At 46.2% G+C, this 13,497-nt stretch overlaps 1 protein-coding gene across 2 annotated transcripts in view; it reads left to right on the forward strand.

Annotated features, from left to right (window-relative positions):
• Positions 1-13,497, forward strand: part of ASPG (asparaginase) — a 70,974-nt gene that overhangs the window by 23,918 nt on the left and 33,559 nt on the right. For both annotated transcript variants that reach the window (XM_044272152.1, XM_044272151.1), the window contains exons 6-8: positions 2,392-2,518; positions 6,788-6,900; positions 6,995-7,180. In XM_044272152.1, coding sequence (XP_044128087.1) covers positions 2,392-2,518; positions 6,788-6,900; positions 6,995-7,180 — 426 coding nt within the window. The remainder of the gene's footprint in view (positions 1-2,391; positions 2,519-6,787; positions 6,901-6,994; positions 7,181-13,497) is intronic.

Consider the following 13,497-nt stretch of genomic DNA (forward strand, 5'->3'; position numbering starts at 1 on the left):
ATTCACATTCATTTAGTAGGTTGCTGTTTTCACTATGAAGGATTGTTTTAAATATTGTAAACTTCCATATCTGGACACTAGAGGGCAGTTCACAGCTTCTGTTTATACCCAGACCTGTTCAGTGAAGACGGGGGCCTGGCAGAAGTAACCGTTCAATCATTCATCGCATTTATTGTACAGAAAATGTCCTCCATGCTACAAGACCGACCCATGTTACTCATTACGTGCAGTGAATGTAGACAAGAGTGTGGTTATTCACTCAGAGTAGCATTTGCCTCTGGCTGGGGCCAGACCTTTGTGGATCTGATATTGATGACCTATCATGAGGGCAGATGATCAATATTTAGGCCCCGGGAACCCCTTTAAGTAAAACTAATGTTCCGCGTGGGTGACCCCTTTTAGTTTTAAATCTCTGTATTGTGGATTTGCAGCAGATATAGTGGACGTTTTCTCGGCTGGAAGATCATAGAGATAAATGTTGCCGCGTATGTTGTGTTTCTGTTTGTGCATACAGCATTTAAATGGATTAGAGTCGTAAGCGTCGTTAAGCGCTGTACACACAGATACAGAGAGAAGCCGTCCCTCGCTGCAGCGCTCCGTATGTAAATGTCAGCCTCGCTCCAAAACCCACGGCCGGTGCTAATTGCGCTCTCTGTAAGCATGCCAAGAGCTGACAAATCCACTTTACCCTATTTTGTGGGGAGACGGGTCTTGCGTCGTGGTGTCGTGCTTATTTTGGTTTCCAGGCGTCTGGTGCAGAATTAAGAAAAATCGTGCATGTAAATTAGCCATGTGAGATGAGGAAATATTATTGCTGCGGCAAACATTATGGAGGCCATTGCGCCACTCAGAATATATAGACTTGGCTGATGGAGCTGTAAAGCCAGAAAAAAGGGCAGTCAAATTACTTTACTACGGCACATGTTCTAGATTATCAGAAAGTCATTGCTTCAAAAGTGTTTTTTTATTTAAAAAAAATAATAAAAATGTTGGGGCAGGCAGCGGCAAATAGGTTGCATGAGACAAAGCAACTTACAACCGCCTTTGAGAATCAGGTATCTAGTGTATGAACAGCCCGTGGTCGCCCATGAATTAAAGTGGTTCTCGGCTTTGGAAACGTGTGGCCAACGTGCAGGGACCCCCCAGTGATGTGGGGGAAACCTGGCAGTAAATGTTCAGTATCCTTGCAGCGCCACCACAGGAGAAACTGAGCATTGCAGTTACCATTTACATAAGTGGGTTGCCTGCGTAATTCAGGACAGGTCCTCCAGATAGAAACGCTCTTTGTAACCACTCTGGCCCTGAGATGAGGACCCCCTCTGTTAACTCAGAATTCCCTAATAGGGTGGTGCATATGTTATATTATTATTATTATTATTATTATTATTTTTGTATATTTAAAAAAATATATATAGACAGCATTTCCATGTGCAAAGCTATTAATTTCTGTTAGCACTATCAGATTAGGATAGGACCAGCATATCCTGGAATGGGTTCTGCAAGATGTCTGAGCTGCATAGTTATGCATTGCCCAAACACAATGACATAGATCAAAAATCAGACATATAAGCTCTCCTTACACATTAGATGTATGTCGGCCAAACCAGCCGATTTCTTTTTTTTTTTTTTGCTGGCCCATCCAAACATCTAATGAATATGGGGCCTCCTGTCTCTCCCCTAACAGCAGTTGGTGATAGAGAGAAGGATCGGCCCGCTGGATATCTACATGCCCAATCCTTTTCTTCTGAGGGAGATAAGCCACTGCCCCTCTTCCTACTGAGAACGCATGCTCGGCTGAGCCAAGCAGGCATGCATATGAGAGGATTGGGAATGATAGGTGTCCGCTGAAAGAGCTATCTTATTTGTATCGCCAGTTAGACTGTGCACAGTCCACAACCCCACCTCTAAATGACTTGAGCTTGAGATTTTGGGACAGTCCTGGGAAAGCAACTTAATTGCATCAGATGTCGTATCTGGGTCCAGTGTTGTAAAATTGGTGTTCATCAATGGGCTAGTACACATGTCCTGTTTTGCAGTTCGCAAATCTCTCATCTCAAAACACTGATAACAGCTGAGTGCGTGCTGTCATTTTTTTTCACGCTCCTCTAGAAATGTCCTATCCTTGTCCGCAAAACTGTTCCATCTTCTTTGCTGGGCTGCAGAACGGACGTGTGCATGCAGGTCTGCATCCGATCTGCAGACCGACACTATGGCCATGTGCATGAGCCCTAATGGCAATCGTATTTCATTATATTACACTGTGTGGCTGCAATCTATGGGGTCTTCTAGGATGTCCGTGTAATCGCGATCTCAGTCATCTAGTGTAAGGCACGTCTGTCGTGTTGTAACACTCGCTCTGCTCTTCTGACTTCTCTTTGCTCGTTTTCTCAGGTGTGTCTGTATTTTCATCACAAGCTCTACAGGGGAAACCGGGTGACTAAGGTGGATGCTGGAAGTTTCAATGCGTTCGCATCTCCCAACTTGCCTCCACTTGCCAACGCCGAAGTTGATATTACAAGTAAGCCCAGCCGTATAATCCCTGTAAATTTTCCTGCATGTGAGAGTCTGTGAGCGGAAGTTGAGTGAAGTCATGAAACTGGTCTTCTAGAACAAACAAAAACTGTCCTTTTTAATGATGGGTTTCATAGTAGAGTGGAGTTTCACCTCCATCACCTCTCTGCGCTCCACAACCCTCACCGTGAATACGCCTTCATGTTCCGGAGCAAGAGGTTCACAGCTTAAATCTGGATCAGTTAGACATGGGGAAACGGGTGCTTCAGCTACTGCCAGGACCCCCCCCCCCCCCCCTTTTTTTTTTTTTTTTTGCTCTTTACATTGGTTCCATTTCACATGCAACATGAGCTGCAAGATAATTGTTGGCTGACAACTCTCTATAACAATCTGCAATCATTAGGCTGGGGATACACAGCTTGTTTGTTTCACATGGCTTAGAATGTCAGTTCCATGCTACCAACTGGATGGGGGAATGAGGCAGCCATGAAGATCTTCCCTTGCGTAGTAGATGCCTAGTTTTTTTTCCAATGCATTGATGATGCAAACAGGTAAAGTGTCCCCATAACAGCAGAGTGCATCAGCTCAGTAACTACTAGAGTGCCCCCATCATTGCCAGAGTGCCCTCCTAACAGCCTGAATGCCCCTTGCCAAACCACAGTGCAACAACCTGAATTCGCCAGCAAGAGCAGTTCCACAACAGCAAGAGTGCCCCCACAATAGCCTGAGTGTCCCAGCCAGAATTCCCGTACAGTAGTCTCAGAATGACTAGTGGGTTTGGACTTCTGAGTGATGAATATATATTCCTTGATGGTCTTGACAGAGACCAGGGAAGCAGATCATTGGTGGTGCTAGGCTGGAGGCTAACAGGCCTATCAAAGGTATATTCTTATTGACACCTACAGGTGCTCCGTAGGAATATACTGAATTTCCCATTCACAACTGTATTAAATCACAGTAGTATATGGTAGAAGCGATCTAAAGATCACATGTCCAGGTCCCCTGGGAAGGGGGCTTACAAAAAAAAGCTTATAAAAATATTTAAAAAATAAATATCGGTAAATTCGAATCACCTTCTTTCCCCATAATAAAAATAAACAATAAAAAAGATCATTTGGATTTCTGCATCCACAAATGCCTGAACTATTAAAATACAAACGTACTTATTCCGTATGGTATACGTCGTAATAAGGGTCCATTCACACGTCCGCAAAATGGGTCCGCATCCGTTCCGCAATTTTGCGGAACAGGTGCGGACCAATTCATTTTCAATGGGGCCGAAATGTGCTGTCCGTATCCGCACTTACGTAAAAAAAAAAAAAAAAGAACATGTCCTATTCTTGTCCACAATTGCGGACAAGAAAAGGCATTTTCTATGAGAGTGCAGGTGATGTGCGGTCCTCAATGCGAAACGCACATTGCCGGTGTCCGTGTTTTGCGGATCTGCAAAACACATACGGACGTGTGAATGGACCCTTAAAAAAATGAATGTGCTGTGGGTTGGGGCGTCAGGAGCTGGACCTCCACCAATCTGATATTGAAGGATACTGTAATCCATTGATATTACAGTCCTGGGAAACCCCTGTAAGTAATGATGGTGGCTGCGCCACGTTAACATAATGGAGAGGACTCATGTGCGCATGCACAGCAGTCCCAACAATGTGTTTCAGCGCAGCTTAAAACCCTGACAGTTTGGTAACGGGGGAGCAGTAGGGAGATAATAAAATAGCAATCTGGACTCCTTATCTGAAGTACTGCTCATGTATCGCTCCAGAGAAAAGTCCAAGATCATGGTGACGGCATTTATTGCCTCATTGCACCCAAGACTCCCATAATATATACATTTTTATTTATTTTATTTTTTGGTTGGAAATCCTTGCTTCTGCTTACATCCAGATTTTGAGTTTTTTCGTCCCTTGTCAGTATTTCACCTGATTTCCTGTGTGGCCCGCACCGAGCTGCCATTAAAAGCCACCGAGCTGGTTTTGTTTCATAACTGAGTGGATGCGCCACTCCTTAGGGAGTTGTTATTTTAAGAATTCCTCCCTGCTGCTGATATGAGACTTTCCTATGGAAAGATTTTTTGGCCTGAGAAGGGAGTCCGTGCATGCTGGATTAAGAAAAGCAACCAGGGCAGTGACCGTGATGCAACTATATAGGAGCTGCCTTATAAACCAGTGTATAGGGACGCAGAACACTCTGCTCGTAAACTGCTCTACAAGATGCATTTATTCCATCAAAGCTCCTGACTGCATCCAATACTTAGGCTGAAGATGAGTTAGAAGCGTAGGACAGTTTGATGTTTGGATCATATATGTGGGTGGTGATAAACTTGCCTTTAATAATGGGTCCTATTTTACAGGGTGCAGCTGTGACAGCCTATGGACACATCCACGCTGCTGTATCACGTTACACTATGTTATACTTTCAGAGTAGAAATGCAGCAGAGCTGAGACTTTTCATATTTGTTGGTGGTTTTATACTGAAATGCAAATAAACCTACAGTGTAATCTTAAAGGGGTTCTGTAGTTTTTTTTAAACTGATAATCTATCCTCTGGATTGATCATCGGCATCTGATCGGCGGGGAACCGACACCCGGGACCCCCGTCGATTAGCTGTTTGAGAAGGCAGCAGCGCTGGCAGTAGTGCCGCGGCCTTCTTGCTCTTTACCGCAGGCCCAGTGACCTTGTATCGCCTGGGCGGGGCTAAGCTCCATTCAAGTGAACAGAGCTTAGCCCCGCCCAGGCCAGTTGATACTAGTTGTGACGTCACTGGGCCTGGGTAAACAGAGCATAGATCATCAGTTTAAAAAAACTGCAGAACCCCTTTAACGCACAAAGTGGGGATTTGTCTTTGTGTGCAAAAAGTTGCGCATTTTGGCACAAGCCACGATTTGTCGTTTTGCGCTTCAGGTGGACATGGTTTAGTGAGAAGGATGTGGGCCTGTAAGAGGCATGCACCTCTTCCACAGTGGATGGAGCCTGAAACAGAAGGCTCATTCCATTGCATTTCCAGCCCACAGCTGTATGGAAGCCGAGCTGCAGTACCCGGCACGGCCACTGCATAGTGTATGGCGCTGTCTACTTCCAGCTATACTGGGGTTAAACCCCCACCAGTCTGATATTTATGACCTATCCTGAGGATAGACCATCAACTATCGAAGCAAAGTACCAAAAGGCAACAGTACCATAGCAATCCCGTGCCACCACTTTTCCAGTCACCCACCAATCTTTGTAAACCTGGCTCCAGTAATATCATGCCCACATGACACGTGACTGCTGCAGCAAATTGCTAGTGGTGTTGATACGCCGATACCATGTCAATGCTGGAGACTGGTAAACAAAGTGGCAGGGGCGCAGTGAAGCATTGGCACAGGAGCGGCACTTTATTTTTAGACCATTGTTAGCGGTTTGTAAAGAAATAAAAATAAATTGTGTGCTTGAAAAAAAGTAAACTCCTAATCAGGACACTACAATAACCAGTCTTCAGTATTTGTGATAGGGCACTGACGTTTCCATATCTCGCAGCTCTTTGTGCCGTGTATAGCTTTCTCTATATACTTTGCGTAGGTAAATAAGCAGCTGGCTGTAACGGACAGGCTCGTTCGTCATGCTCAACCTTACATGGTTTTCACTTCTACTCCAGCGATCAGTTATTGTGGTTATTTAAGGACAATGAGCGTCGCAAGTTCAAAGCAGAGAAATGGGAAACGCTCTAGAAGTAGCTTGGATGGTAAAACTTTAGTTCACAAAAACTCTGTTCACGTGACATTTAGGCTAGGGCTACACAACGGCGCGTGACATATTATACAATGCTAGTCTATGGTGTCGCGCTGCGTTGGAGTCGCAGTGCGACGCCATAGAGTAGCATTACAAAATGTCGCTCGATACATGTTGCGGTGTAGTTATTCCCTATATGTTATGGTGTAGCCCCAGCCTTATATCTTGTTTTATGTGTAAAGTCTGAGGCTGAACTACTGAGATGCCCTGGTGACTGTGTGCCCTCTTTTGATTGTAATCGGGTGCCGTGTGGTCAGTGAGACGCTCCATTGATATGTGGCCATAATGAAAACGCTGCACCTTGCAGGTATCGGACTATCTCACTAGTGCAGCCTCGGGATTTGGCCTGCAACTGCAAGCAATCCTATCTTAAGATATGAAATAATCAGTTTTCACATTTTGGATCTATAGTGAAGGACCCTTTTTATGCTTCCATAGAGCTGGCTGTGAAATCCCAGCGTTCTTTGAATACTGAGCATTGTTCTTGTTTTTCCAGTTAATTGGGAGACGGTTTGGAGAGCAAACACTATGAAGAAGTTCCACGTGCACACAGACATGAACAGAAATGTGGGTCTGCTCCGAATATTTCCCGGAATCACCGCCGCCACCGTACGTATCTTTGTGTTGGAGGGGTGAATTGCGACACACCGAGGAAGGTATAGGTGTCCGCTTCATGATGTCACTGCTGTCATTCATTGTACAGGTAAAAGCTTTTCTTCAGCCCCCCATGGAGGGCATTGTGCTCGAGACCTATGGCACTGGAAATGCCCCCAACTGTCGAATTGATTTACTTCAAGAATTAAAGGCCGCTACAGACCGCGGCGTGGCGATTATCAACTGCACGCAGTGTTTACGGGGCTCCGTCTCGGAGTCTTATGCAACTGGAAAGGTCTGTATACATAGTAAAGTATTCTTAAGCAAGCCTTAAAAGGGAAGGGGGGCTTCACCTATACAAGACATGTTATGTTTAGGTGGTCAGTAGGGCTGTGTATTGAGATGCGAAAAGTTAACCCTTAAAGGAGTCAGTCTTCAGGAAATTCACATTCAAACCAGGCACAATGGTTAAGGTGAGCTGAATGTATTGATACCTTTTTATTTAGTTATCTGATGCTGCATTACAGTGGGAAAGGCTTGTCCTTCATATGCAAATGAGCTGTTAAGTGCACTGAGGGCGGACCTAGTTCTGCTGATTTCCTAAGCCAACCCCTACCTCTCCATGATGAATAGGGGCAGTGTCCTCTCACTTAGCCCTGAAATCTTGCGCATGCACATTAAAGATCCTTGCCACTGTTTTGTACTGCACATGCGTCAGGCGCAGGCATGAGATTTAAAGGAGTTGTCTGGGATTTTGGTATTGATTATCAGTATCTGATCGGGTGAGGTCCGACTCCTGGCACCCCCGCCTATCGGCTGCCTCCTTGCAGCTTACCAAGCACAGCGCCGTACATTGTGTAGTGGCTGTGTTTGGTATTGCAGTTCAGGCCCATTCGCCAGAATGGGACCGAGCTTTGTCTAGGCCATGTGACCGATTTATGTGACCGATTTATGTGACCTCACTGGGCGAGAAAGGACACTCGATGAGCGCCGCAGCCTCATCAAACAGCTGATTGGTGGGGGTGCTGGCATTAGAACCCCTACCGATCAGATTTTGATGGCCTATTCTGCAGATAGGTCCGGCGAGATGACAATGCAGAAGCTTGCCTCTGCCAATTAAGAAGGACAGGCTGGTGGTAGAGCTAGGGTGCACGGAGTGGCTTGGGCCCACCCTTGGTGCACTTAACCACTCCTTTAAATGTGTACTAAATGCAGTTTATCACAGGAATGTAGAATTGGATACCAATATAAAAAGTACTCCTATAGCGAGCAAGACCTGTAAGGCATTGTGCCTGGTTTAAATGTGATTTTCCTGCTGACTTTTGAAGAGGATCTGTCACCTCCTCTTCTGACGTGTTTTTTTTTTTTTTTTGTTTTTTTTTTTTAAGCAAATGCTTGTACTCTCCAGGAAATCAGAATTCTGAGGCATCTCTACATCTGCATTGTTGGGCGTAACCATTTCTCTTGTTGGAGGGGTGTGTGATACTGTCCAGTCAGTGCAGACTATGTAGGGACGCACCCTTTTTTTTAAAACGGGACAAAACAAAAAGAGGTGAAAGGTCCTTTTTATAGACTGTTGTACAGGGTGAGAGAAGCACAACTACTTTCATTGTAAGCCTCCACCACAAGTCTGTTCACAGGTTATATGCGTTATTGCAACTTGACTGTATCCACTACAGTGAAGCCGAGGTGCACTTACAGGCAGGATGCTGTCTGCGGAAGAAAGCAGACAGGTTTTTCTTATCCTGGTCAACCTATTTAATGCCAGGCTTAAAGGGGTTGTCCCACAAAAATATTTTACAGTTTTCAAACCACCGTCTGGATCTGAATACTTTTGTAACTGCATGTAATAAAACATTTAGCATAGCCACTGAGTTATTCAATAAAATGTATCTGTATAGCGCCACCTGCTGTTCGTTATTTTTCTTATTTCTTTGTCCGGATCACTGGGATGGTCGCACATGCTCAGTTTCATCCTTCAACTGCCTCCTGAGCTGTGATAGGGAGAGCTGATGTCTTCAGTTCAGTCACTGTACGTTTTTGGACGGAGAATGTACCTCAACATGCTGCAGTATTTTCTCTGTCCAAAATTCCGGAACACATGCCGCATCCGGCATTATTTTCCATTGAAATGCATTAATGCCGGCCCCAAGTGTTCCGGAAAAATGGATCCGGTTTTGCAGTCTGCACATGCTCAGACCGCAAAAAAACGTGAAAGCGATAAATACCGGATCTGTTTTTCCAGATGACAACCGGGGAGACAGATTGCAATACATTTGTGAGACGGATCCACATCCTGATTCGTCTACAAATGGTATGCGTTTGCATACAGATTGCCGGCGACAAAACTGCCTGACAGAATCCAACAATGCAAGTGTGAAAGTACCCTTACCGTAAAAAAATGGATTAAAAGGGAAAAATCTGCCAAAAAAGTGAAGTTCTGAAATTTCATCTACATTTTCCCCTAAAGGGTTAACAAAGTTTGTAAAATCAGTTTTGAATACCTTGAGGGGTGTAGTTTCTAAAATGGGGTCATTTCTGGGTAGTTTCTATTATGTAAGCCCCACTAAGTCACTTCAGACCTGAATTGGTCCTTTTTAAAAAGTGGGTTTTAGAAATTTTCGGAAAAAATTTAAGATTAGCTTCTAACGTCCCCAAAAAATAAAATGTCATTCACAAAATGATCCGATCGTAAAGTAGACATATGGGGAATGTAAAGTAATAACTATTATATGAGTTATCACTATCTGTTTTAAAAGCAGAGAAATTGAAATTTGGAAAGTTGTGAATTTCTCCACTTTTCTTTTCTTTTTTTTAATAAAAAATATTGACAGAAATTTACCACTATCATGAAGTACAATGTGTCACAAATGACTTGGATAAGTAAAAGCGTTCCAAAGCTATTACCACATAAAGTGACACTGGTCATATATCCGAAAAATGGCAGGGTCCTTGAGGTGAAAAATGGCAGGGTCCTGAAGGGGCTAACCGCATGCAGTTCTATTATGTTTTGAGGCTGTACTGCTACACAGTGTGCACTTGTTATAGTTGCCCTGTAACCCCCCCCAGCCATAATTCTTCACCATTTTAAAGATCTCTTCATGTTGTCTATTAATGGGATCGTTGTTATCTGCTCCCAGAGGCCGAAAACGTGAACTCTCCTAATGCAGTTGATACAGATACAGTTGAATTCAGCTCGTCACATAGCCTGTGGAAGAATCTACACAACAATCACTTCCCTCCATTTCAGTAAACTAATAGCACATAACTTACATTTTTTTTCTCAGTTCTGTACCTCTTTTTGCATGGTTTCTTTTGCAATGTTTTTTGCAAAAGGTTTTTCAAGGTTTAGAAAAACATGGCTGCTTACTTCCAGAAAAATGCACACACCTGTATACAGGTTGTTATTTTCTCAGCTCAGCCCGATTTACTTGGAGCTAAATGGCAGTACCATACATAACCTATGGACAAACGTGGCAGTGTACTCGGAAGAAAGCAGCCCTGTTTTGAATGCCTTATTTGTGAATTAAAGGGGTTATGCCATGTTGGATATAAAACATGAAAATCAGACGACATATACTACACAACAACCTCTTTCTAACAAAGCTAGAACCAGCCCTGTACCTCACATGGGTCCAGAGATCCCCACATTCATTGCTCCAGTTGATCCCCTACATTTATTTCAAGTTGGCAGCTCAGGGGGAGTGTCCTTTCTGCTGCACGGTCTCCCTGTAACTGTCACAACTACTGGAGATACAGCTGATGCAGTTGGAGGATGGAACAGAGCTTGTGCGACCACCTCAGTAGTTGGACCTGCTCATTACTGGAACATTTTGTAACAGAAAGTAAATTACAAAAGTAACTAATTGTTCATGCTGATTTATTTTAAAATAACAACATTCAATGCGTACACCACCCCTTTAAGGGGTTTTAGGCTACTTTCACACTCGCGTTTGGAGCGGATCCGTCATGCATCTGCACAGACTGATCCGTTCAGATAATACAACCGTCTGCATCCGTTCAGAATGGATCCGTTTCTAATATCTTTAACATAGCCATTGACCACCATTGTGTGCAAGCAGCGTTTTGGTGTCCACCTCCAGAGCGGAATGGAGACGGATCGGAGGCAAACTGATGCATTCTGAGCGGATCCTTTTTCCATTCAGAATGCATTAGGGCAAAACTGATCCGCTTTGGACCGCTTGTGAGAGCCCTGAACGGATCTCACAAACGGAAACCAAAACGCCAGTGTGAAAGTAGCCCCAGCCAGTGCTACTAAGTTAGTAAGTGTTCTTAATCAGGGGTCTCTTTAAAAAAAAAAAAAACGTTTCCCCAAACCAGACACCTTTTTAAAGGGGTTGTGCAGTGCTAAAATATTGATGACCTGTCCTCAGAAGATGTCATCAATCTTAGATCGCCGGGTGTCCGACTCCCGACACCCCCATCGATCAGCTGCTTTAAGTGCTCGTTTGTAGAGGCAGCGCAATGTAGTTACAACTGATCGGCCTATATAAGTAGAGCGCAGGTACCGCAAACAGCTGATCCTTTGGGGGAGCCATCAGTTGGACCCCTGCCGATTTGATTACATCACCTGACGATAGGTCATCAATATTTCTCGTACTTTTTTCCATTGGGGGACACAGACCATGGGTATAGCTTAGAGGTATTAGTAGGAGGGACACTATGCAAATGAAAGAGCTCCTCCTCCTCGGGCTATACCCCCCGACTCCACCAGGAGGAACTCAGTCTTTGCTTAGTGTCTGGTGAAGGAGGTTGACACTCTCTGATTCTACTCCTTTTTGTTATTTTTATTCTAGATGGGGACACAGGTCGGCATGGCGCCTTCCTGGTCCCCCGTGGAGTGCCCGCCGCCGTCTTTGGGACGTTGCCTGGCTGCCTCCATTTCCCCCCCAAGAAGATAAGTGGATCCGGGCTCGACCTGTTAGCTCCGGCATCCCACCAGCTGCTGGGACGCCTGCTGCCTACCCTCCTCCAGAGTACTGTTCTCCTGGATTGGAGTCAGAAGTCTGAAGAGGCGCATCCCTGCTGGTCTGGACATCGAGGGAGCATGCTGAGCAGATAAGTGTTGCCCAGTCCCTCCCCCTCCCTCTGTGTCTGTTTGTCTGTGGCTACCTGGGTGAGCTTGAAGAAGGATCCTGATGGGGCACTTTCTTTATTTTGGCACTGGAGTACTGGCATCTTTTCCCCCTTAAACTGTGGGCTTCAGTGCTTCTCTCGCCGGGCCTTGGCTGCTGCGCTCTCTCAGCGCCCGCCGGCAGGCCGCTCCTCCATGGCCTCGTTAACCCCTGCTGCACCACGTGAGGGGAGTCGTGGTGTTTGTTTAAATCGCGTGCTTATTTTCGCGCATAATTTTCGCGCGCGCTTATTTTCGTGCGCACTTGTTTCGCGCGCTTATTTCGCGCCATAATGACGCGTTCGGGGGGGGGCGGAGCCTCGGCATGCCGCTCTGACTCTCCTTACACCGGAGACTCTGTTTGCTCACGGCCGTGCAGCTCCTCATCACTCTACTCCGTTTTGTGCCAGGCAAGCTGGTAGCTCAGTGGTAATGCTGCTGCTGCCCCATGTCCAGGCTTTCTGAGTTCAAAGCCCCTTTCAGCCTTCAAAAATTGTTTACATTATTCTAGATGGGGACACAGGTCGGCATGGCGCCTTCCTGGTCCCCCGTGGAATGCCCGCCGCCGTCCTTGGACGCTGCCTCCATTGCCCCCCAAAGACGACAAGTGGATCCGGGCTCGACCTGCAGCTCCGGTATCCCACCAGCTACTGGGTCTCCTGCTGCCACCCTCCACCAGAACACTGCACTCCTGGACAAGGAGTCAGAAGCCTGAAGAGGTGCATCCCTGCTGGTCCTGGAGTCGAGGGAGAAGATCTGCAGGAGCAGATAAGTATTACCTGCATCCCTGCCTTACCCCCCTCCTCCACCCCTCCTCCACGTCCCTGGGAGCCTGCGGTCCCCGCTTGGGCATCTGCCATGTCCAGCGCGGCCGCTAAATTAGTCTTAGTCGCCAAGGCAACCATGTCCTTTAATCCTGTGGCGCTAACGACTCCATCTCTCTCAGTGGTCCCCACAGTGGGTGACTGACTACGAAGAGGCAGCGTGAGCGGCAGCATCCCACGTCGGATGTCTCCGTCTCTCCACCCCCCTCACCTCGCCTGTGGCGCTTTCGGACTGCTCTTCCCCCTCCCTAGGGAGAGTAATCCGAAGGGGAATTATCCGGCTCGGACGAGCCAGGTCCTTTTTGGACTATAGGGCATTTTCAAATCCACAGAAGACGCCAGACTACTAACAGGGAGCGTGAGCAGCAGCATCCCTCCTCGGATGGCGCGTTCGTCTAGAGGCGCGTTCGGGCGACTCTCCCCTCCCTTAGGGAGCGCAAGTCTGAAGGAGAATTTCCGGCTCTGATTAGGTCATGGAGCGGGACCCCTCGCCTAAGCTCTCCACCAGGGTGGCTGACTTAGTGGCGACTGTCCGAGACACCTTTATTCTCCAAGGGGATTCTCCTCCTTCCACTGGTCAGGAGTTCCCCCTTTTTCCGTCCAGGCAGTCGGAGAATACCATGTTCCCGGTCCATGAGGGATTTCTCCGCGGTC

The sequence above is a fragment of the Bufo gargarizans genome, chromosome 11 (assembly GCF_014858855.1).
Source record: "Bufo gargarizans isolate SCDJY-AF-19 chromosome 11, ASM1485885v1, whole genome shotgun sequence".
NCBI classification, from domain to species: domain Eukaryota; kingdom Metazoa; phylum Chordata; class Amphibia; order Anura; family Bufonidae; genus Bufo; species Bufo gargarizans.